Source organism: Takifugu rubripes, chromosome 7 (assembly GCF_901000725.2).
Source record: "Takifugu rubripes chromosome 7, fTakRub1.2, whole genome shotgun sequence".
Taxonomy (NCBI): domain Eukaryota; kingdom Metazoa; phylum Chordata; class Actinopteri; order Tetraodontiformes; family Tetraodontidae; genus Takifugu; species Takifugu rubripes.
In genome coordinates this window covers 12,209,151-12,229,617 of record NC_042291.1, presented here as the reverse complement: position 1 = coordinate 12,229,617, position 20,467 = coordinate 12,209,151, and the positions used below count along the sequence as shown (strand labels likewise).

At 49.0% G+C, this 20,467-nt stretch overlaps 5 protein-coding genes across 7 annotated transcripts; 4 read left to right on the top strand and 1 right to left on the bottom strand.

The window, feature by feature from the left end:
- Nucleotides 1-332: 332 nt before the first annotated feature.
- Nucleotides 333-1,612, bottom strand: LOC105416692 (trypsin-3-like). The gene is made up of 5 exons (XM_029839390.1): nucleotides 1,482-1,612; nucleotides 1,234-1,393; nucleotides 906-1,159; nucleotides 703-839; nucleotides 333-609 (listed from the first exon to the last, which is right to left on the bottom strand). The coding sequence occupies exons 1-5, from the start codon at nucleotides 1,519-1,521 to the stop codon at nucleotides 460-462; spliced, it is 741 nt and encodes a 246-aa protein (XP_029695250.1). The 5' UTR covers nucleotides 1,522-1,612; the 3' UTR covers nucleotides 333-459.
- A 1,140-nt stretch (nucleotides 1,613-2,752) lies between these two features.
- LOC105416693 (trypsin-3-like) lies at nucleotides 2,753-3,957 on the top strand. The gene is made up of 5 exons (XM_029839389.1): nucleotides 2,753-2,871; nucleotides 2,960-3,119; nucleotides 3,194-3,447; nucleotides 3,514-3,650; nucleotides 3,744-3,957. The coding sequence occupies exons 1-5, from the start codon at nucleotides 2,832-2,834 to the stop codon at nucleotides 3,891-3,893; spliced, it is 741 nt and encodes a 246-aa protein (XP_029695249.1). The 5' UTR covers nucleotides 2,753-2,831; the 3' UTR covers nucleotides 3,894-3,957.
- A 1,617-nt stretch (nucleotides 3,958-5,574) lies between these two features.
- LOC105416678 (uncharacterized) lies at nucleotides 5,575-10,168 on the top strand. 3 transcript variants are annotated; one of them, XR_003889103.1, is made up of 5 exons: nucleotides 5,575-5,674; nucleotides 5,954-6,673; nucleotides 6,869-7,291; nucleotides 7,376-9,771; nucleotides 9,902-10,168. XR_003889103.1 is itself a non-coding variant. In XM_011605562.2 (4 exons), exons 2-4 carry the CDS (start codon nucleotides 6,418-6,420, stop codon nucleotides 8,224-8,226), a joined length of 1,530 nt encoding a protein of 509 aa, XP_011603864.1. In that variant the 5' UTR covers nucleotides 5,575-5,674; nucleotides 5,954-6,417; the 3' UTR covers nucleotides 8,227-10,168. The 3 variants fall into 3 exon arrangements, 2 of the variants coding, with proteins under 2 accessions (XP_011603864.1, XP_011603863.1); XM_011605562.2 differs by having other exon boundaries at nucleotides 7,376-10,168; XM_011605561.2 differs by having other exon boundaries at nucleotides 5,575-5,887; nucleotides 7,376-10,168.
- A 175-nt stretch (nucleotides 10,169-10,343) lies between these two features.
- LOC115250355 (uncharacterized) lies at nucleotides 10,344-15,131 on the top strand. The gene is made up of 2 exons (XM_029838552.1): nucleotides 10,344-10,689; nucleotides 10,936-15,131. The coding sequence occupies exons 1-2, from the start codon at nucleotides 10,344-10,346 to the stop codon at nucleotides 14,235-14,237; spliced, it is 3,648 nt and encodes a 1,215-aa protein (XP_029694412.1). The 3' UTR covers nucleotides 14,238-15,131.
- Nucleotides 15,132-15,296: 165 nt separating this feature from the next.
- On the top strand, nucleotides 15,297-20,467 carry LOC101070815 (zinc finger protein 729). Its single transcript, XM_029838551.1, has 4 exons — nucleotides 15,297-15,769; nucleotides 16,608-19,199; nucleotides 19,458-19,526; nucleotides 20,016-20,467. Exons 1-4 carry the CDS (start codon nucleotides 15,664-15,666, stop codon nucleotides 20,465-20,467), a joined length of 3,219 nt encoding a protein of 1,072 aa, XP_029694411.1. The 5' UTR covers nucleotides 15,297-15,663.

Below are 20,467 nucleotides of genomic sequence, written 5' to 3'. Positions count from 1 at the left end.
TGTGAGTATGTGTGTGAAACATGGCACACCTGATCTTTTCTTATTGACTGTTTGAAACATTATTAATGTCTTTTTTATTGACATCGTTTTTGATTCAGCTGTGATTTAAGCAAGACTCAGCTAAAAAACTGATGACAGAGCAGAAACAGGGTGGGAATCTCTGCTCTACTATGATTTATACCACATTTAGCTCTGCATTAAACATATCAGGGATCATGTGTAAGTGAGGAAAAATCATCAGACGCTGCAAAAACTAAACCATCATCAGCACTCAGGTCGCTCTTTTAAACCAGAGACTGATGGGAAACCCTCAGACAGATACCAGGAGGACATTGTTTTTTTTACACACAGCTTTACTGCGTACACAGAGTGACTGAGGGCATCATGGTGGATGTTTTCAAGCCTGTTTTCATCTGTGCAACACAAAGAGGCGATCTGTCCATCTTCATCATCGCCCGTTTAGTTGGAGGCCATGGTGTCGCGGATCCAGCTGTTGTAGTTGCAGACCTTGGCGTAGACGCCGGGCTTGTTCCTCTGGGCGCAGCCGTAACCCCAGGACACCACACCCTGAAGCTGACCGTTGCACACCACGGGGCCACCGGAGTCTCCCTGTCAGGACACAGAGAGAGAAGAAAAGCCCTCAGCACAGAGGCTCTGAGATCTGCTGCTGTCAGAGATGCTGAGGAGGAGCGGAGATGGTACCTGGCAGGAGTCTTTGCCTCCCTCGAGGAATCCAGCACAGAACATGTTGGAGGTGATCTTACCAGGGTAGGAGTTCCTGCAGCTGCTGTCGCTCAGGATGGGAGCATCCAGGCACATCAGGCGGTCAGGGTAGTTGCCTGGAGACAAAAGGTGTTAGATTTCAGATCTGCCACACCAGATAGATGGACCAGATTTTTACTGACTTCCAGAGCCGCTGGTGTTGCCCCATCCAGAGATCAGGCAGGAAGATCCAGCCCTGGCACAGCCGGAGGGCAGGGACACGGTGCGGACGTAGCTGTTCAGTTTGGCGGGGCTGCTCAGCTTGATCAGCATGATGTCGTTGTCCAGGTTGTAGCTGCTGTACCTGGGGTGGCGGATGACCTTGGCGGAGTTGATGAACTGCTCCGTGCCCTCGTTGACAGCAATGTTGTGCTCGCCGAGACGCACCTGGATACGGCTGCAGGCAGAGACGTGAGGGTGAAAGAAGGTCGCGACGTCTTTTCCGTCCTTACACCCAAAATCTGCACTTACGACTTGTAGCAGTGAGCAGCAGACACCACCCAGGTGCTGGAGATCAGGGAGCCTCCACAGAAGTGGTAGCCAGAGTTCAGAGAGACCTGGTAGGCCACAGAGTTCTTTCTGCACTCATAGCCTCCAACAATCTTGTCATCCTCATCGATGGGGGCAGCGTCTGGGCAAAATCAGCATTTCAGTCACTCCGCTGTCTCTATAAACGCTGCACGTTAGTTCAGACGGGCTGTGGAGGCTTTGATACTCACATGCTGCTGCGATCAGAGCCAGAACAATGAAGGCCTTCATGGTGATGCTTCGGTCTGCACCTCGGTGTCGGTCCAGGGAACTCTGGCTCTTTTAAACTGGCTCTTGCCCTCTGTTACCTGATTGGCCGAGAACGTATTTCTATTTTTACATTTCTAATACCGACCCGTGTGTGTGTGTATGTGTGTGTGTGTGTGTGTGTGGGTGTGTGGGTGTGTGTGGGTGTGAAAACACACCTGCAAGATGATGAAAACCTTATCAGAGACTGATCGGTGTTCATGTCCCAACACCAGCCGTTTGCACTCAGTGAACCAGAGCGAAATGATCTATTTTCAATGCACAGCATTTTATTCTCAATTTAAAATCCATATTAATTTCTTTAACAAGTTCCTGTCAAAAAGTTGGAAGTGTCACATATGATAGTTTTAACTCTATCTGCTTTTTTCATTCATTATTTTCTTTTGCTGATCAAATTTTTAAACGATGAAAATGCATCAACCAAATAAAAATAGTGTCCTTTACATTTTTATAACTTCATTTGATACTTTCTAATTGCAAAACCATGTTTGCTTTTCTTGTGTTTTAAACAATTATGCGAGGGTGCATTTCAGGTCAGACTGAAATTTAAAGGTGTATTTTAACTAACTGTAATTTAAAGGTGTCGACCGTCAGCGTGGGATCCTCTGCACGTGCACTTTATTACCTCATGGAAAATTCATGCGGTCCAGTTTGTTCTGTCTGGGATTTTTGGTCGCATGTATGAACCGAGACACACGTCAGTTTAATACCCTTTATAGACGTCACGATCTCACACACAGGCGGGAAGATCTTAAATTTGACGAGAGTCCCCTTTACTCTTATTTTTCTATGTTGTAATAAAGGGAATTCCCTTTGAAGGACTGTTGACTTGTCCAGGGTGTTTTGTTGCCTCTGACCCAGTGACTGCTGGGGTAAAGAATCAAACCTCATCTAATACATAATTTTGTATAACAGAATGCATTCAGCTGAAGCTTCATTTTGTGTCATAATCAAACTGGGAAGATCCTCTGTGCCTGGATGAATAAATAAGATAGAAAAATGTTGTCAGCACACGGTGAAGCTGCATTTCCAGTGCTGGTGAAGTACGTCCTGTTAAATGTCTTTATGGAGTGTTAATGTGAATATTCTGGGTCTGATGGGGGCTCACATTATCAACATGTTTTCTGTGAAATTCCAGATTTCGCATCTGGTCATTTCACATGATACCAACGATCTAAGATAAAGTGTGTCCTTGGCCCGGAAATATTGGAAGGGCTACTTGGGTTTAAAAGAGCCCCTGCAAGCTGGGGAGGGATTTTGAGGGAAGCATCACCATGAAGGCCTTCATTGTTCTGGCTCTGATCGCAGCAGCATGTGAGTATCAAAGCCTCCACAGCCCGTCTGAACTAACGTGCAGCGTTTATAGAGACAGCGGAGTGACTGAAATGCTGATTTTGCCCAGACGCTGCCCCCATCGATGAGGATGACAAGATTGTCGGAGGCTATGAGTGCAGAAAGAACTCTGTGGCCTACCAGGTCTCTCTGAACTCTGGCTACCACTTCTGTGGAGGCTCCCTGATCTCCAGCACCTGGGTGGTGTCTGCTGCTCACTGCTACAAGTCGTAAGTGCAGATTTTGGGTGTAAGGACGGAAAAGACGTCGCGACCTTCTTTCACCCTCACGTCTCTGCCTGCAGCCGTATCCAGGTGCGTCTCGGCGAGCACAACATTGCTGTCAACGAGGGCACGGAGCAGTTCATCAACTCCGCCAAGGTCATCCGCCACCCCAGGTACAGCAGCTACAACCTGGACAACGACATCATGCTGATCAAGCTGAGCAGCCCCGCCAAACTGAACAGCTACGTCCGCACCGTGTCCCTGCCCTCCGGCTGTGCCAGGGCTGGATCTTCCTGCCTGATCTCTGGATGGGGCAACACCAGCGGCTCTGGAAGTCAGTGAAAATCTGGTCCATCTATCTGGTGTGGCAGATCTGAAATCTAACACCTTTTGTCTCCAGGCAACTACCCTGACCGCCTGATGTGCCTGGATGCTCCCATCCTGAGCGACAGCAGCTGCAGGAACTCCTACCCCGGTAAGATCACCTCCAACATGTTCTGTGCTGGATTCCTCGAGGGAGGCAAAGACTCCTGCCAGGTACCATCTCCGCTCCTCCTCAGCATCTCTGACAGCAGCAGATCTCAGAGCCTCTGTGCTGAGGGCTTTTCTTCTCTCTCTGTGTCCTGACAGGGAGACTCCGGTGGCCCCGTGGTGTGCAACGGTCAGCTTCAGGGTGTGGTGTCCTGGGGTTACGGCTGCGCCCAGAGGAACAAGCCCGGCGTCTACGCCAAGGTCTGCAACTACAACAGCTGGATCCGCGACACCATGGCCTCCAACTAATTTCACCTCAGTGGAGCCCGAAATTGTGAAAAATGATTTCTCAAAATAAATAACATGATGCTCATTCTGCCGCTTTATTTTACAGTGCTGGATCTACTGTGTCTAATGATCACACAATAGTACAGCAATTCCCCAAAAATACAACATCATCTGGGGGTGGACTACTAGAACTGGGAATCATGGTTTTCTCGAACTCTTCACAAAATCATGGGATTTATTTTCCAAAATGACAGATGAAATTCATTTCGGTGGGAATCTCTGCTCTACTATTATTTATACCACATTTAGCGCTGTAGGAAACATATCAGAGATCGTGGGTAAGTGAGGAAAAATCATCAGATGCTGCAAAAACTGAACCATCATCGGCACTCAGACAGACACCAGGACACCATTTTATCCATCTGCATTTAATTGGAGACTTTAAGTTCTTGTTTGAGGGATTATTGCTGAGGTCCATCATGGATTTTGTGATGTGTTCAGGATCTTTATCCATGTGTAAAATCCATTCTTCCCTCAACCTGAGAACCATTCCACCGGCCATCGGTGGCAGCACGACCCAAAAGCATGATGGATCCACCCCCTCAAAGGTCGGACAGATGTCCTTTTCCCAGATTCCCGTGCCCTTTGCTCCCCACACATGCTTTTTCCTCATTACAGTCAGAGGTCTATTTGAACCTCATCAGTCTCGGACTTGTTTCCAAGGTGCATCAGGCACCAACTACTGATGCTGAATTTTGTAGCGAGGATACAGTAGACCCAGTGTGGCTAAATGGTTGAACAGTTTCACACACCACCATAGTCAGCCAAATCTCCCTGAAGGTCTTTTACAGCTGAATGGGGGGTGGGGGGTGGGGGGGGGGGGGTGTCCTGGCTTGCTTTTCTAAAAATTCTACAAACAGTCCTCTTTGATATTTTCCTTGTCCTTCAGACCTGATCTTGACCTCTTCTCTTCCTGTTAACTGCCATTTCATGGTTAGATTCCAAATTTGGGAAATACTCATCTGGAAACAGTTCTCTTTCTTCTCATGGCCTCCTCCTGCTTTGCGACCATCATTTATTGCCATTTAAGCAACTATTTAAAGGTTACTGATTGTTGGGACAAGATTATTGAAGTATTTATATAGCTTTAAGAGCTGCAGCACCGGGCCTGACCTTTCTTATATGGTTTTAAAAAAGCAGGGACTCCAACAGGCCATGCTAGGTCTGATAACTTGGCCGAACATAGATATGGAGATTCCCATTTTTCTACAGGGTGCCACTTTCCCATTTTCAAAAATAAATCAATAAAAAAAAACCCAGCAAAAGCATGATATTGCTCAAAATGTTTTCTGTTTTGTTTTCATGCCTTTTGGACAACAGCTAATGTGCCACATGCTTGATTGTACACAGTAACAAAATCTTTTGACTGGGATGAGGCGTAATAACTATTTTGCTGACAGACAGACGGACGGCAGCTCTCACACAAACCCCTTGTCAGAGATAATAATAAAAGGCCAGACCTCGTTTAATGTCCCCAAATATCACGACTTGCCCCCGTATAGGCAGTATAATACAAGGTTACCTAGCGTGGTAGTTTTAAGGATCAAAAATAATAATAATAACCATAACAGCAATAATAACAACAATAACAGACTCGCTGGAACGTGCTGAATGTCCTGAACGTACCCTCTCTGACGTCATTAGTACGCGACGGGTTTCGGTTTGTGTGTCGCCTGCTGAGCTAACTGCTCCACCAATTGTGTTTGGCTTTAGTTTTGCCTCCCATGTGCAGTTATCATGAGGTAAGACATACAAAATCATCGGGTGCCTGAGCGCGTCTCTTCGCACGTCTCCCGTCGCTGTTTTATCTAAAACTGTGGCGAAGTGTTAGCATACAGCTAGCTACCAGTGTGAGATCAGCACCTAATATATGCGGAATGCGCAACCATTGCGGATGTGGTGCAGAAAAAGAAATGCAAACCGATTCGACAGAGCACACACTGCAACGCCAACAGGTTAATGTCTTAGTTTTCTTTTTATGGTGCTGTAGAGTTTCTGAACAGTGTTTTCTTGTGTTGCAGCTCTAAAGGAAGCTTTATACCTGGACGATGCATCTGGCTGCATCACAGCAGGACGTGTTGATGTTTTCCTTAATTTGCTCCTCGTTTTATTTTTGTTTTTTAACACGGTCGTTATGTTTTACTGACACATTAGGATAAATGAAACTGCTACAATTGGACTTCAATGGCTGCAGCTGGCCATAATTCTGTGTGGTTAATCCAGCTGATTGTCTTTCACTTAACTGCAGTCATGGCTGTAATAGATTAAAGACTAGATTTAATGACCCTGTCGGTTCTGTAGTCACCCCAGGGTGGGCAGTAGCCGTGCCCAGACCAGATTCCACCATTATCTCTCACACCATATGCAGATGGCTGTGATTTTAGCAGTAAAACTGCTTCTAATCTGAAGTCGGGTTCATGGGGCTGGTGCTGCCAGAATCAGAATTGGCCCGCCAGTCAGTTCTGCTCTGAACCAGGTCAAACCCATGACTGAGTACTACGAGGAGGGGGGGCTGCTGTATGAGCAATCACCTCCCATGCACATCAAAGTGGAGTCTCCAGAGGGACCCTTTGGAGGAGGAGCCTCGGAGAACGGCTTCCCCAGGGAAGATGAGGACTCAGAGGGCAGCTGTGACCAGAGCAGCGGGTTACCTGGCGGGCTCCCGTTCAACGTAGTAGTGGTACACCCAAACATCATGGCACCCGGCATGTCCTCGGACGACCTGTTGTCTATTGAACAAAGTAAGTCTCAATGCGGTATGGTGTCGCTTTGGGTTTGTCGTGACCTCTGTTGTAAACGGCATTAAACAAGTTGACACCTGTTACACCTGGAGAACAACTCAGGGCAATTGAATCATAAAAGAATAAGAGTTATTGGGATTGAACTCATCAGAAATAATATTTTCTCAATATTTGGTTGTTTTTTTTGTCCTCCAGACAGGGCGATGTCAGCTGCACTGGCTGCAGGTGGTGCCGGTAAAAGAAAGAGTCGTTTCAGCGGGGCGGAGCTGGAGGTGCTGGTTTCTGAGGTCACCCGGTGCGAGGGCGAGCTCTTCGGTCCTGCGGGGAGGCTTCGACGCCGTGAGAGAGAGCGAATCTGGGCGGGAATCCTCGAGAGAGTCAACGCCGTGTCCAGAGTCCCGCGCACCCTGCGTGAGGTGAAGAAGCGCTGGGACGATCTGAAGAGGCGCAACGGGGGCAGGCTGGCGAACGCTCGCCACCGTAGCTGTTATCTACCTTCCAGCAGAGGGGCTTCGATGCTCGGGCGGTCATCTCAGGCAAGTCCCAGGCTTCAGCAGGGCAGACAGAAAAGCATCAGACCAAAGCCCAGCTTCTCATGCTTCCCTGACTCTGATGCAGGTAAACGTCGATTTTCCTCTGCTGCGTTTTCATGTCGACAAATCAGGCATTAATAATACAAATCCCCTGATACGTGTTTTATAGGCGTGGGGGTCGAAGGCCCAGAGAGAGACAGTTTGGAGAAAGATGAGGACGTTTCTGAGCGTGACCGAGACCTGGGACAGCCCGACTGTGAAGGGGAGAATAGCATGGAGGAGAAACTGGGGCTGGGGCTGAGCCTGGGCATCGGACCGCCTCCTCCATCAGAGCGTTGGCTGCCTCCTTCGCCGCTGTACAGCGCTCCTTTCCTCAACGGCAGCCCCCAACCCAGCAGTCCACAGCCGTCTCTTGGAGCGCAGCAAGGTCCCCTGGAGGCCCCTCTGCGCAGCACCTGGCTGGAAGACGAACTTCGGGGTTTAGGGGAGGCGGCAGTGCAGCTGGGCAATCGGATGGAGAAGAGCCTGCGGGAGTTTAGCGAAGATTTCCGACAGGACATGAGAACACTTGTGGCCTCGCAGGAGACGTTAGCGCTGAGTCTCCAGCAAAACAACGTCCTCTTGCAGAGGCTGCTGGGCGTGCTTGAGGCTCAGCAGCAGCCGCAGCCACATCAGCACCGCGTCCAACAAGCACACCAGCCACAGACCACCCAACAGCACTTACAGCCGCAGCAGCAGCTGCAGCACCTGGAACACCTGGAACTGCAGCAGCAGCGGATCGAGGCGCCGCTGCAAGCACAGCCTTCGCATCAGCAGCAGCCACAACAGCACCCGACACAAGTACAGCAGCCAGAGAACACGCAGCACGCTAACAACCTGTCGGGCGTAGCGACGGTACCCGAACCATCGTCCCCGGACTTACGCGGCACTTTTCCCTCGGATCTTCCGGAGGCAAACGGAGGCATGCCGAGGTCACGGCGAGGACGGGTCGTGGATCACAGGCGCAGAAGAAGGCGCTGAGAAGAAGTATTTTAAAACAAAGCGTATGTTGGGAAAAAGTAGAAAGAAAACGAGCTTTTTGTTTTTGCTACTTAGTATTTCTTACAGAAGAGAAAAGGCTTGGAGTGGCACCCCAGCTACCTAATACGTCGAGCACTTCATTTTGTCTTCAGAAAGGACATGAGTGGAAAAGTATGTCACAATATGGTGGCCTTATCCTCATAGAGAAACATACATATACACATAGACTCCTAAAAAGCTGTTTGGTTGGAAGTGACGACTTCATTTGTCAGACTCTCATCACAAGATGAGCCCCGTCGGTGCTGTCGTGGCGCGTCTGCGTGCACGTTTGCAGTCGAGCGCCGCGCCGATCCCTTCCCGGCATCTTCTGACACACTAACTATATTGTCCTGAAGTACTTGTACTCTACGGTTACCATATATTGTAGTCTTAGTAATGACCTGCTAACGTCTGCTTGTGCGTTTTTTTAAGTACCATGGTACAAACTTTACCAGCTGTGGTTGGACATTAGACTGTGTTCTGTTCTGTGCTTTGGGACAACAAGGCTACATTTAAAGGATTAACATTTTGTCACAGTAGGCTTCAAGTTTTAACTCGTCTCTCTGGTGGAACTTTAATGCATACTTACCTGTGTAGGGGTATTATAATCCTGCATGAAGTATGATCAATATGTTTGTAGATAATTGCAAAGAAACAGCAAATGGCCATCATCTATGTAGTTGCACAACTTATATTTCGTAGACAGCCACTGTTGAGAAATGTAACTAATCTTTAATAAATGTCCGACGATGACTGCTGCTGCTGCTGCTGCTGCCGAGGTGTGAAATGGGTCCATGGTTTCTGGACGGCCAATTTTAGGAGACGATAATACACTGATGACAGATTCCCGGTGATTCTCGCTCAGAATGCCAGCCTGACGTGCACGTTTTTAAATAAGAGATCGTAGAGGTCGTCTTTTTTTTTGTTTGTTTTTGTCTTAATCTGTTTCTTTTTAAATACGCTTAATTGTTACTTTTGAATCACGTCTGGTATTTTAAACCACTTTAATGTCTGTCTTTATTTATCACATTCATTTCTTTGGGGGTCCCAACTGGAGACGCATTCACTGAACGCCGATCATAGAACATTTAAGGAGCATGGCCACACTAACCATTGTTCCTCCGATAAAGAAATCACGTCTTCAAATGGTTCCTACGTTATTGTCAGTGGTGCATCACACGACAAGAAGGTAATTCTAGTACCTCTCTCTGAACTGGACGATTCTGGTCTGGCCCACGATCAACGCCGTCGAGCAAAATGTTCCAGCTTCTCTCCACATTTAGTCAACATGGGCTTTTCCATAAGACAAGGCTTTTTTTTCCCATACACACCTGACGTTCTCACACATAGACTATTTCCTAATAGGTAATAAACCTATCCCAGTGATGGTTTCTACCAGCATTTATCCAGAACCGTATCGGGTCGTGCCACAGTAATGCTAGACCTTCACTCTGACGTGAAGGGACTGGAGGCTAAATCTGCTCTTGCTGGAAGATGCCAACTTTTGTAAGTATATCTCTGAATTGATCACTTTTTTCTGTGCAACTAATAATAATAATCATCAATCCGCCCTGCTAATGCAAAAAGTTTTCCACAGGCGACACTATATTAAAGAAAATCTCTCTCTCTTTATCAGGTCATTTGCCACTTTGTGCCGGCCCACCAGTGACAGTCATTATTTATTTTATACATTTAACAATCAGCACTAGCATTTTTATTTTATTTTATTGTTTCTGTATATGTTTATAAATGTAAGTATGCACATATATTCTTTTTTATCATTAGTTATTTCTCTCAAATATTAACTATTGTTTCACGTGTTTAATGTTAACTATGATATATAAGGTATAGTAAAGTATAAAGGGTCTGAGGAAGGCTTTCTCTATTTGAGTTTATAAAATGTCACTAAAGAAAAATTGTATTTATGTACGCATCATATGTCTGTGACTTTCATTGGACAAATAAAAGCTAAAACTAAATAAATTGTCTTATTTTGAAAGCCTGGATCGGAAACTGGTATTGGTTCAACATGGAGCTTGATTCGTGTTTTCTGGACAAGGGGGTGCATGGGGGGAAACATGGCCGCCACAGACCCAGCGGAGTCTCCGCCGAAAGGAGAAAAATCCCCTGTAGAGGAGGGGGAAACCTCTCGGCTGCAGAAGGAGGCGGTGGAGCCGGGGTGCCCCCCCAAGAATGGTGAGGAAAGGACACTTAGTAGAACCTCGAGGAGTCCCGCAGGGGAGCAGGCAGCCAGTGCTGGGCTCCTCGGTGCCGCTGCCAGCCATTCCGAGGCAAGGTCCGGCGATGGCAGTGACAACACAACCTCAGCCGATAAAACCACCGACACTCTGGACAACGACGGGTGGGGTTTTCACTGGTCCGAAACGGAGGAAGAAGACACGGAACCTAAAATACAGAGACAAGGTAAGTGTGGAGCGCCAACGTTTGTTATGGTTTACTGCTAGCTTTAGCCTCCGGGCTAACCTGTTCTGTTGACTCTCTGAGGTTGACAGGTCCAGCACACTGTCACTTCTCCTAAAGATTATGACCACAAAGTCAGACTGCAGTGATTCTGCTGCTTCTAATTAGGTCGGATCTGTTGTTTGTTTTTCCAGCTACCGTGTTTACTTAACTTTTAAAGTTCATATTATGGTGCACTCCCTCCTCCAGGACCCAACGTTGCAGAAGGTGCTGCAGAGGTGGAGCGGGATGCAGAGAAGATTCGAGAAGATGACAGCTCACGCCCCGAAGAGAAGAGCCCGGGCAAGGAAACGGCGCAGCGGCGGACGGGCGATGTCCATGGGAAAGAGAAGGAGGAGGTGGGAATCGGTCAAGACAGAGAGCAGGACAGTGACGCGGTGGCGAAACCGAAAAAAAGCTGCTTGCTCTGCAAGGATTGCGGGATGGCGTTCAACCGCCGCGAGACGTTTAACCTCCACCGCCACTTTCACGCACACCAGGACGAGCTCACCCCGCTTACATGCAAAGAATGTGGCCTTACCTTTCAGCACCGGAGCGGCCTGATCAAACACAGAAATGAGCATAAGGAGAAGGAGGAGCTGCTCCTCACCCCAAAGAAGGAGCCTCCATCGGAGGAGGGCTCCTTTAAATGTGCGGAATGTGAGAGTCTCTTCTACACCGTGGATTCTCTGAGGGACCACAGCTGCTGCAGCACAACAGAAAAGCCTTACCACTGCCCCCTGTGCCGCCAAGACTTCCAGTTCAAGGTGTCCGTTGCCAAGCACATGATCAGCCATTCCCAAGAGTGCGTTTTCAAATGCCAGGAGTGCAGTCAAACCTTCCCGGACAGCGTGGCGCTGCGCTACCACCAGCGCTGCCACACCGCCCTCAAACCTTACAAATGTCCCGAGTGCGGGATGGTCTTCAAGCACTACTCGGTCATGGAGGATCACCGGCGCAAGCACACGGCCAGCGCGCGCCCTCACCTCTGCAATATCTGTGGAAAGGCTTTCAAGTACGGCAGTCTCCTCCATCAGCACCAGTACCTGCACACGGGTCAGAAGCCTTTCCGCTGCCTCGAGTGCGGGAAGAAATTTGCTTTTGCACAGAACATGAAGGCGCACTGTCGCCAGCACAGGCTGAACCAAAGTGACTCTTCCAGCCAGCCGCCCAGCAGGCCTCCCCCTGCGCCTGCCCAGGAGCCCTTCAGGGGGAAAGAGCCCGCACAAGAGGTGAGAAGTACCTTTAAATGTCCCCGTTGTCCACAAACCTTTACGGCCGCGGCTAATCTGAGGGCCCACATGCTCGTCCACGAGGCCGAATCCAAGAAGTCAGAGAAAAAGAGCAAACCCCCCATTGACGCTAACAAATACTGGGACAAGGGACACCCCTGCACACACTGTCCCTGTGTCTTCCGCGATGAAAAAAGCTTAAATTCCCATCTGCTGAGTTCCCACAAATGTATAGCACAATATTTAGAAAACATGGGAGCCCCTGCGAAACACATTCCTCAGATGAATCCCGGCAACGCGGAGGGGAAGTGGCGGAACGACGGCGCGGGCGCCAAGTCGTACAAATGCTCCGAGTGCGGGAAGTTTTTCCGCTTCCGTTCCGTGTTGGAGCTGCACATGCGGATGCACTCCAAGGACAAACCTTACCAGTGTAAGGTCTGTGGCAAGGCCTTCCGGTTCAGCAGCTACCTGCAGCAGCACCTCATCATCCACACGGGCAAGAAGCCGTTCAGCTGTCCCGACTGTGGAAAAGACTTCGCCTTTTTGCAGAACATGCGAACGCACCAGAAGCTGCATCAGGCCAAACCCTTCCGCTGCACCAGCTGCAGCAAAGGCTACAGCGACGAGGCCCAGCTGCGGCAGCACATGCTGTCGCACAATGGCGACAAGCCGCACAAGTGCGAGCTGTGCAGCAAGAGCTTCGGGCTGGCCTACCTGCTGCGCGACCACATGAACACGCACACGGGGGAGCGGCCGCACCGCTGCGACGAGTGCCACAAGAGCTTCTCTTGGTTTAGCAGCCTGCTCGTGCACCGGAAGATTCACGCCCGCAAGCGCCAGGGTTTTAGCCAGAGCAGCTCCTCGCCGGCGGGGGCGGGGGCGAGGGCGAGAGGGCGGGGCAGCAGGGGGAAAACGGGGAGCGGGCAGGGATGGGTGTTGCCTCGGCAACCGGGAAACGTCTCTCAGCCGTCTCTGTATCCCGCGCCCGGCCGGCAAGATGCAGAGGTGCAGAGAGAGTCTTCCGTGATCTCCCCTCCTGTGGAAACCCAGCGACCGAAGGAGCCGATACGGTGGAAGGTGGACGGCGGCGAGGTGATGCCCGTCTCATCGGCGCAGCAGCCCAGTCAGCCAGGCTCTGGCCCCGCTTCGGAGCCGTCGAAGTTCAAAGAGAACGCACCTTCAGGCGACCTCTCCCTCGTGGCGGGCGCGCCCAATAAATGCAGCCCGCCATTATTGGAGCAGTCCAGGCTGCTCAAGACTGTTACCCTGAGCACCACATCCACGAGCACACTACTGGTACCCACCAGCTCTCCGCAGCAACACTCCTCCATGCCGATCTTCACGGATGGAGCCGCTCTGTGGAGCGCCAAACCTGCAAATTCACAGGCTCAAGACCCACAGCCGGGAGCCCCGGTGGCAGCACAAACAAAGCCGGATACACCTCCTAAAAAAGATGACGGTAAAGTGCGGGACACCGGTGATCAGCCTGCACTCTCGACTGTTAACCAGTCACAGAAGCCTCGAAACGGCGCCGAGCTGCCGACCCAGTGGGCTTTAGGACTAGCAGTGGCATCCACCTCGGGTCCAGCAGACCAAAGCAGCGCTACACCAGCTCCAGCTGCTGTTTCTCATGGGGGGGGCACCATGCTATGGGCCATACAGACACCGCCAGGGGTTCCAAAGTCCGTCAACGTTCCTGAGAAATCAGTAAACCAAGATTTCCTGAAACACATTTCAGCCGGCTGGGTCAGTGTGCAGAGTCCGGCAGGAACTCAGAACGTCCCCATCTCCATTCAGTACGATCCCCATCGCTTAGGGCAGCAGGTCTGGGGCTTCCAAAGTCACCCCCTGGCTCAAGCGCTGCTCACTACACAACTCAAGCCAGGAAACGGGCAGGAGCTGCAGCAGCAACCCATAGTTACAGGCACTCAGATCATCATAAAGCAGCCCTCCCCTTTTTTCTCGTCCCCGCTCACCCCGCTTCCATCTCTTGCTTTGCCTGGCCCGCACCCTCTTCACTCTGTCCCAGTTAGCGCGCTCTCCAGGCCCCCACACCCCAACATCTTTTTCACACCGCAGGCGGTGATGGTCGAGAGGCCACATCCGCCACAGACTCTGCCCCTACCTCAGCTCACACCACGGACAGAACCTCCCAAACTAGGACCCAGTTTGCCTTTCGCTCCCGATCGTCTTCTCCAGTGCATGATATGCGGGTGCTCACTCGCCCGGGAGCTGGATCTACAAATGCATTACCTGCAGCACGCTCAAGGAGAGATCTGACATCCCCGCACTTGCAACAGCCACACGTGGATCTGTGTTTTTACATCTAACTTTCATTTTGCTTTGACCCTTGGATCAGTTTAACTGTTGGAGAGGATAGGCATTAAGACAGAGTGAAACTCTGTATGAGGCTGCATAATATTGTTTTTGATAGAAAATCAATGCTCCGCCATTAATGTACTTTCAATTTTTATTATTATGTATTTAAGGTGTCCAAACACTTTACATTGGTTGCACACACTGCCCCTAGAGTTAGCTAAAATGAGTACATCTGTAGCCCTGCTCATGTCCTAAATCATGTTCAGCTTTCTGTGCCTTTTACAATTCATGCATGTCTGCTATCTTAGTGTTGTAGGTCTCACTCCCAAACTCTATAACATGGTCAGAATATAAAGGATGGATGACCACATGCAGTACGTGCAGTTCCGTTACGATGTGCTTTTCTTGAGGAGGCCTTTTGTTTGGGTCCACACTTCTCAAAAGAAATGTTCATGAAGAGCTTCCAGTCAAAGTGAAGGCAGCATTATTATGTTGCATCAGAGCGTTGGAGAAAATACACAAACAAAAAAGCTAAGACGGGTCAAGTATTGGTGAGGTGTCATAACTGATAAATGTCAGACATTTCTTACAGACGATATCTTGGTGATATTTCATCTTGTAAATTATGACGCACTTATCAGAAAACTTTCAGAATCAGCTGTACCCTTATTTAGTTCCAATTAATGTATTTTGTTTTGACTGTTGCGTTTTATTCCACCACTGTAAAGTGAACTGGGTGAAACTGTTGAACTAATGGGCATTGAGTAGCTTTAGTGACCCAATATCTTTATGTGACTGAAAGAAGTCATTAGTACTGTACAATAAACAAGGTTAATTTGTTATAAAAAAAAAAAATCAGCAAATTCTGTGTCTCATGCCTTGACAGAGGAAAATAATTCCTCATTTTGTATTAATTAAACAGTTTTTTTTTTTACTGCGCAGTATTCTAGGTTAACTGGTTTCTGTTGTAAGGACAAAACAGGATCCATATAAATTGTTAAATACAAAACAAAATAAACTAGTCTTAAATTCCATATTCTCGCTATTATGGTCATTTATGGTCAGGACAAAAGCGTGCGAGTTGGAGGGAAAACACCATAGAAGAAGAACTCACTTCCGGTGATGGTTGTCCAGTTCCGTATGCTGCACACATCGTATTAAACTAAAGACAACCAGATAGTTGTGCTTTTATTTATTAACACAACGTTGAAACGCCCGCAAGATGTTGCCTTATAGCATAAAATTGATATGTATTAGCGTGTTTTGAATTAGCGCCACCTATGCGCTAATTTAAAAACTCCAAGTTGCATTTATTTTTTTTAATTATCGCTGTTGAGCTAACGCTGTTAGCCCGACTAAGCTAGCGTCCCTAAACAGACACGCCAAGATGGACGAAGGTGCTGCTGCGATCACAGAGGATGGAGGTGAAGGGAGACCTCACGGTGAAGATGATACGCATCAGAATTATAGACAAGCCAAGGGGACGGATGGCAGTGAGTATCTAGACATGTTTGCAACGATGCAATTGTAAACAAGCCTCCCCGTGTGTTCAGATACGCCAATGTTTACTTCAGCATTAACCTCGGTATTTCTCTTATTCCCCCCCCCTGAAAATAGTATTTTGGTAGTTAAATTTTCGAGAATAACTGCTTACAAATACATTCTAGAAGAAAAAGGGGGGTGTGTTGCTTTAAGAGGCTTCTCGTGTTCTATCTGAAGATGCATTGCACCATAAAAATGTTGCAGCTTTTTTGGGCTTACTTTAAACTACATTAGGTGGTAGAATTTATTCAAACAACAAACATTTATGACATTTGTCTCTGCTTTAATGTGGGATTATTAGGGCACAATGCAGAAAATGTTAATGGACTAGTGCACATGGGTAGTCCATATGTGGAACAAAAATAATAATTATTGTTGTTGCTATTATTATTATTAACTTTGTCTTCTTGACAGTTTTAACCTGCTTTGGGTCACGGGGAGGGTGTACTTATGGGTGAAGGCAGGGTCCACCCCTGGAGGAGTCCACAGTTCATCGCAGGGCCCTATATGAGCATTTGTGGGTTTGGTGCCTTGCTCAAGGTGCTCAGTGCTCTGAAGCTGTTCTGACACCTTCCCCTACTACCAGAACACCTTCCATGTTTTGTCTGCACTGGGGCTCTAACCAAGAACCCTCTGCTTTTCAGCCCAGTTCCCAACAGACTGAGCTCCGACCAGCCACAACTCACAATAAGTTGTGCATCTTTTTTTGTGTGTGTGTTCAAGTTTGACTGTCTTTCCTTGCTCTGGAAAAGCAGAGGCATTGATGGTTTATCTGTTTTCTAATTTCAGGGGTTGGGGTTCACTGCAGCCAGGATTATGGAGAAGCCTTCAGAGAAGAGGCCCCTGACTTGGAGCATCAGCAACACCAGAAAAAAAACACTCTCGTCGATGACCACTCAGACACCACAACTGATGCAGAGGCAGGGGTAACCGATCAGCTACCCCAGTGCCAAACGGAGAGAAAAGATGGTGAAAACTTCTCACAGGAGGCTAACGCTGAGATAGGCGGTGAAATCACAAAGCGGCATGCATTTGAATGTTCACATTGTGGGAAAAGTTATGGAATGATTGGACACTTTCTTAACCATCAGCGCAAACACACAAAAGCCCCCAAATCACTTTCCCAGGACCTTGAAGACTTAAAAAAGAAGTCATTTCAGTGTGAATTTTGTGGTAGGAATTATTCTCGCGCTTCAGCTCTCGAAGCGCATCTTCGCTGTCACGAAGAGAAGTTAGTCAAGCCACGAAATAGAGACTTGGAAGAATCCCCTGTCACAGAGGAGACAGTCATTGACTCAAAGCCCAATAAAAATCAGACACTTGATACTCCTGATAAACCTTTTACATGTGCGTGTGGCAAAGCTTTCACTGCTCAGATGGGCCTTAAGACGCATCAGCGATTCAGCCGCAACAGTCGGTGCTCGCCAGAAGATCTCGCAGAAAAAACAAAGAAACCTGTCAGTGAGTTCAACTGCAGTGAGTGTAAAAAGACTTTTAGCAGCAACATTGCCTTCTTGAACCACCAGCGATGGCACGCTAATCGCTCGATGAATTCGTCCAAGAGGATTCCGTGTGAGGAATGCGGGAAAGTTTTCATGACTCTGACGTTCTACCACAGGCATCAGCGGCTGGTGCACAGCAGCGAGACCCCAGCAAAGTCATTCCTTCACCAGGTTTGTCAGCTTCAGAAGAAGGCCTTTGAATGTAAGGAATGTGGACTCAAGTTTTCCAGGGCCTCCGCTCTCCACTCCCATGAGCTGCACCACACAGACATTTTCAAGGAAACGAAGAAGGTAGCTCCGCCTCGCAGTGTTTCGCTAAACCAGCAGAAAAGCTGGGAAAGCTCAGCAAAAGACGGCGAGCAGGAAGAAGCGCCACCTGTGCATCCTGTCAGCACAGCTGAAGATGTGGACGCCGACGACACAGATGGAGAGGAATGCTACGGACCCGGCGACTTTAACGTGCAGGTGATCAGCGCCAGCGAATCCGAGGACGAGGCCACCCAACACGCCAACCCTGATCTTGAGTTGCTGTGCGAGTCTGATCGGGAGGCGCAAGATGGCGATGTTGTTTCCCCCAGCGCCGGGGTTTCAAAACCAAAGATGGATCTGAAAATTGTACAGATTGACTTGAACACAGCCGACGCGGAGGATGTGGCGGTTGCGAAGGAAACCGAGGTTAAAAAGGCAGAGGAAAGATTTGATTGCCCGGACTGCTCCCTTTGGTTCTCTAGCGCCGCATCACTGCGCATTCACAGAATGTGGCACGATGTCCGTAAGAGAAGACAACAGACTCAAGGTCAGTCAGTGACAGTTTACACACATGACACCTGGGGCCATGACGCCAGTAGCTGCGCAGCACACTGCAGTGACATAGAACAGCATGAGAATGCGAGCACAGACCATCAGGCTTTGAACCAGGCTGAGGAATTAGGAAAAAAATTGACTTGCAATGAATGTGGTAAATGCTTCTCACGTTTATCTGCTTTAGTCTCCCATCAGTTGCATCACCCCAAAAGAAAAGAGTTCCAATGTCCAGATTGCATGACCTCTTATTCACATGCAGCTACGCTGTTCAACCACATGAAACATTGCTCCTCACAAAAGAAAGAGAATCATTTGTTAAATAAGAGACAGTACAATCCGACAAAAACCCTTCTGGGGCCAAAGATGTTTCACTGTGAACAGTGCGGGAAGGCTTTCTGGTCTTTAGGAGCGTACTCTCACCATAAGCAAAACCAGACTCAGTGTGCGGATTTCAGGCTAAGAAAAGGTCTTCCTCCCGTGAACGGGTACCCACGCTGCAGCGCTAAAGTTGCGTGTCCAGTGTGTGGGAGGACGTTTAGACATAAGGGCATTATGGCGCTGCACATGCGGAAGCATGAAAATGGGGATCACAGATGCGATATCTGCGGCAGGTCGTTCCGTCTCTTTTCCAGCCTGCTCAGGCACCAGGTCGTGCACAGCAGCCAGCTGCTCCCGCCGCCAGTTAAGTCTTTCCAGTATCAGGTCGAGCAGTTAAAAAAGAACACGTACAGCTGTCCTGACTGCGGAAAACTGTTTTCCCGGGCCAAAGCGCTCCAGTTTCACATGAAAAGCCACGGTTACGAGAGCGGGTATTCACCGTCGTCACTGGGCTCCCCCGTCACTCCGGAGGATCCCCAGTGTGCAACCTGCCTCGCACATTTCAATAGCAAAGCCTCTCTGAGGGCTCATCAAAAGCTTTGCATCAAAAAGGACGTTCGAATTGGCCACGCCGTCCGCGAGGAGATCGTGGACGTAGGCGCGAAGGAAACGGTGGCTCATGCAGAATTGAATGAAAAGGACGGGGAGGGGATAAAAATAGAGACTCAGACGGAGGCGGGCGGCTTAGAAAACCTCTGTGCAGCACAGTTCAAATACAAATGTCAAAGCTGTGACGAAGGCTTCTCAGCGGTCGAAGCTTTGAATTTTCATAAGAGGATTCACTCTGAGGGGTGCAACTCTGCAGAAAAGGCAGACGTGTCTGGACTTGACAGGTCTAATCCTCACTGTCCAGACACATCCGATCCGGACCCAGAGGCCGTTTCAGATCCCGTAATTAACAGATACGCACTATCCGAATCACAAAATTCACATAATTTTGTGGTTTCTGTGGTAGATTCATCAGACAACCCAGTAGACGGACAACCCGTGGTCGATCGGGGCCCAGGACAGGGTGTAGGCTTCGGTGGGTCGACCCCAGCACCGCTTAAAACGAAACTTTACCAGTGTCCTCTTTGCTCAATGGCCTTCGCCAAACCTAGAGGTCTACGTGCCCATAAATGGCAGGCCCATTCCAGAAAGACAAAAGGCAGTAGTAAGGCTCCGCTCCTGGCGAAAAAAGAGTCTGTTGTCTCAGTTGCTGACGCGACAAACACGGCCGATTCAGAAGCAGAAAGCGACATCACGGCGCTGAAAAATAGCTCCGATGACGGAGGAAAGAAGACTGGATCTGCTCCCTTGCCAGTGCAAAAAGAGGCCGCGGCACAGCCGTGCGCTCCTGCGGGGGCCGTCGCTGACCAGAAGACGGCGTTTTCAGATTTAAAGCAAGACTGTAAAATGGAGATTAGAACCCCAGAAACCACAGCTGAGGTTTCTGCCCCTCAAGGTTTCCTGTTGGGGCCTTCACCCAGGTACTTCTTCAGGTGTAACATGTGTGGAAAAGCTTTTCCCACAGAAGAACAGTTAAGGAACCATAAGTCCAAGGCAAAGACGCGGCCTTATTCCTGCGCCCTGTGCTGCCAGGGCTTTTGGACCGAGAGCCAGCTGAATCAGCACTTCATCTGGCACGACGAGGTCCGCCGGCGTCTCCCACACGAGGTCCGCTACAGGTTCAGCGCTGCCGCGACCCCAAAGACAATAAGACCCAGCACCCCCTCTGCTGACAGAGGAGGGAAGCCTCTTTCATTCTCCTCGGAGCTGAACCAGGAGAGCCAGTCAGAAAGTAGCCACAAGTGCCAGCACTGCGGCAAGTCTTTCCTGTCACCGGCGGCTTTAGAAATCCACCAAAGTCAGTACTGTAACAAGGACCTGTACCACTGCTCTATTTGCCCTCGGACCTTCAGAGAAATCCAGGAACTCATCAGCCATCACCAGGAATGTCTGGCTAACTTTGAAATCGTAGAGTGA

Bases quoted from the DNA above. Each gene is read 5' to 3' on its own strand.
- LOC105416693 (XM_029839389.1), top strand. From the start codon at position 2,832: ATGAAGGCCTTCATTGTTCTGGCTCTGATCGCAGCAGCAT. The intron at 3,448-3,513 runs GTCAGTGAAAAT...TTTTGTCTCCAG, and splicing joins CAACACCAGCGGCTCTGGAA to GCAACTACCCTGACCGCCTG. The intron at 3,651-3,743 runs GTACCATCTCCG...GTGTCCTGACAG, and splicing joins GAGGCAAAGACTCCTGCCAG to GGAGACTCCGGTGGCCCCGT.
- LOC105416678 (XM_011605562.2), top strand. From the start codon at position 6,418: ATGACTGAGTACTACGAGGAGGGGGGGCTGCTGTATGAGCAATCACCT. The intron at 6,674-6,868 runs GTAAGTCTCAAT...TTTGTCCTCCAG, and splicing joins CCTGTTGTCTATTGAACAAA to ACAGGGCGATGTCAGCTGCA. The intron at 7,292-7,375 runs GTAAACGTCGAT...CGTGTTTTATAG, and splicing joins CTTCCCTGACTCTGATGCAG to GCGTGGGGGTCGAAGGCCCA.
- LOC105416692 (XM_029839390.1), bottom strand. From the start codon at position 1,521: ATGAAGGCCTTCATTGTTCTGGCTCTGATCGCAGCAGCAT. The intron at 1,394-1,481 runs GTGAGTATCAAA...GATTTTGCCCAG, and splicing joins GGCTCTGATCGCAGCAGCAT to ACGCTGCCCCCATCGATGAG. The intron at 840-905 runs GTCAGTAAAAAT...TTTTGTCTCCAG, and splicing joins CAACACCAGCGGCTCTGGAA to GCAACTACCCTGACCGCCTG.
- LOC101070815 (XM_029838551.1), top strand. From the start codon at position 15,664: ATGGACGAAGGTGCTGCTGCGATCACAGAGGATGGAGGTGAAGGGAGA. The intron at 19,200-19,457 runs GTGCAGCACAGT...TTTCTGTGGTAG, and splicing joins GGGCGGCTTAGAAAACCTCT to ATTCATCAGACAACCCAGTA. The intron at 19,527-20,015 runs GTGGGTCGACCC...CTTTTCCCACAG, and splicing joins AGGACAGGGTGTAGGCTTCG to AAGAACAGTTAAGGAACCAT.
- LOC115250355 (XM_029838552.1), top strand. From the start codon at position 10,344: ATGGCCGCCACAGACCCAGCGGAGTCTCCGCCGAAAGGAGAAAAATCC. The intron at 10,690-10,935 runs GTAAGTGTGGAG...TCCCTCCTCCAG, and splicing joins ACCTAAAATACAGAGACAAG to GACCCAACGTTGCAGAAGGT.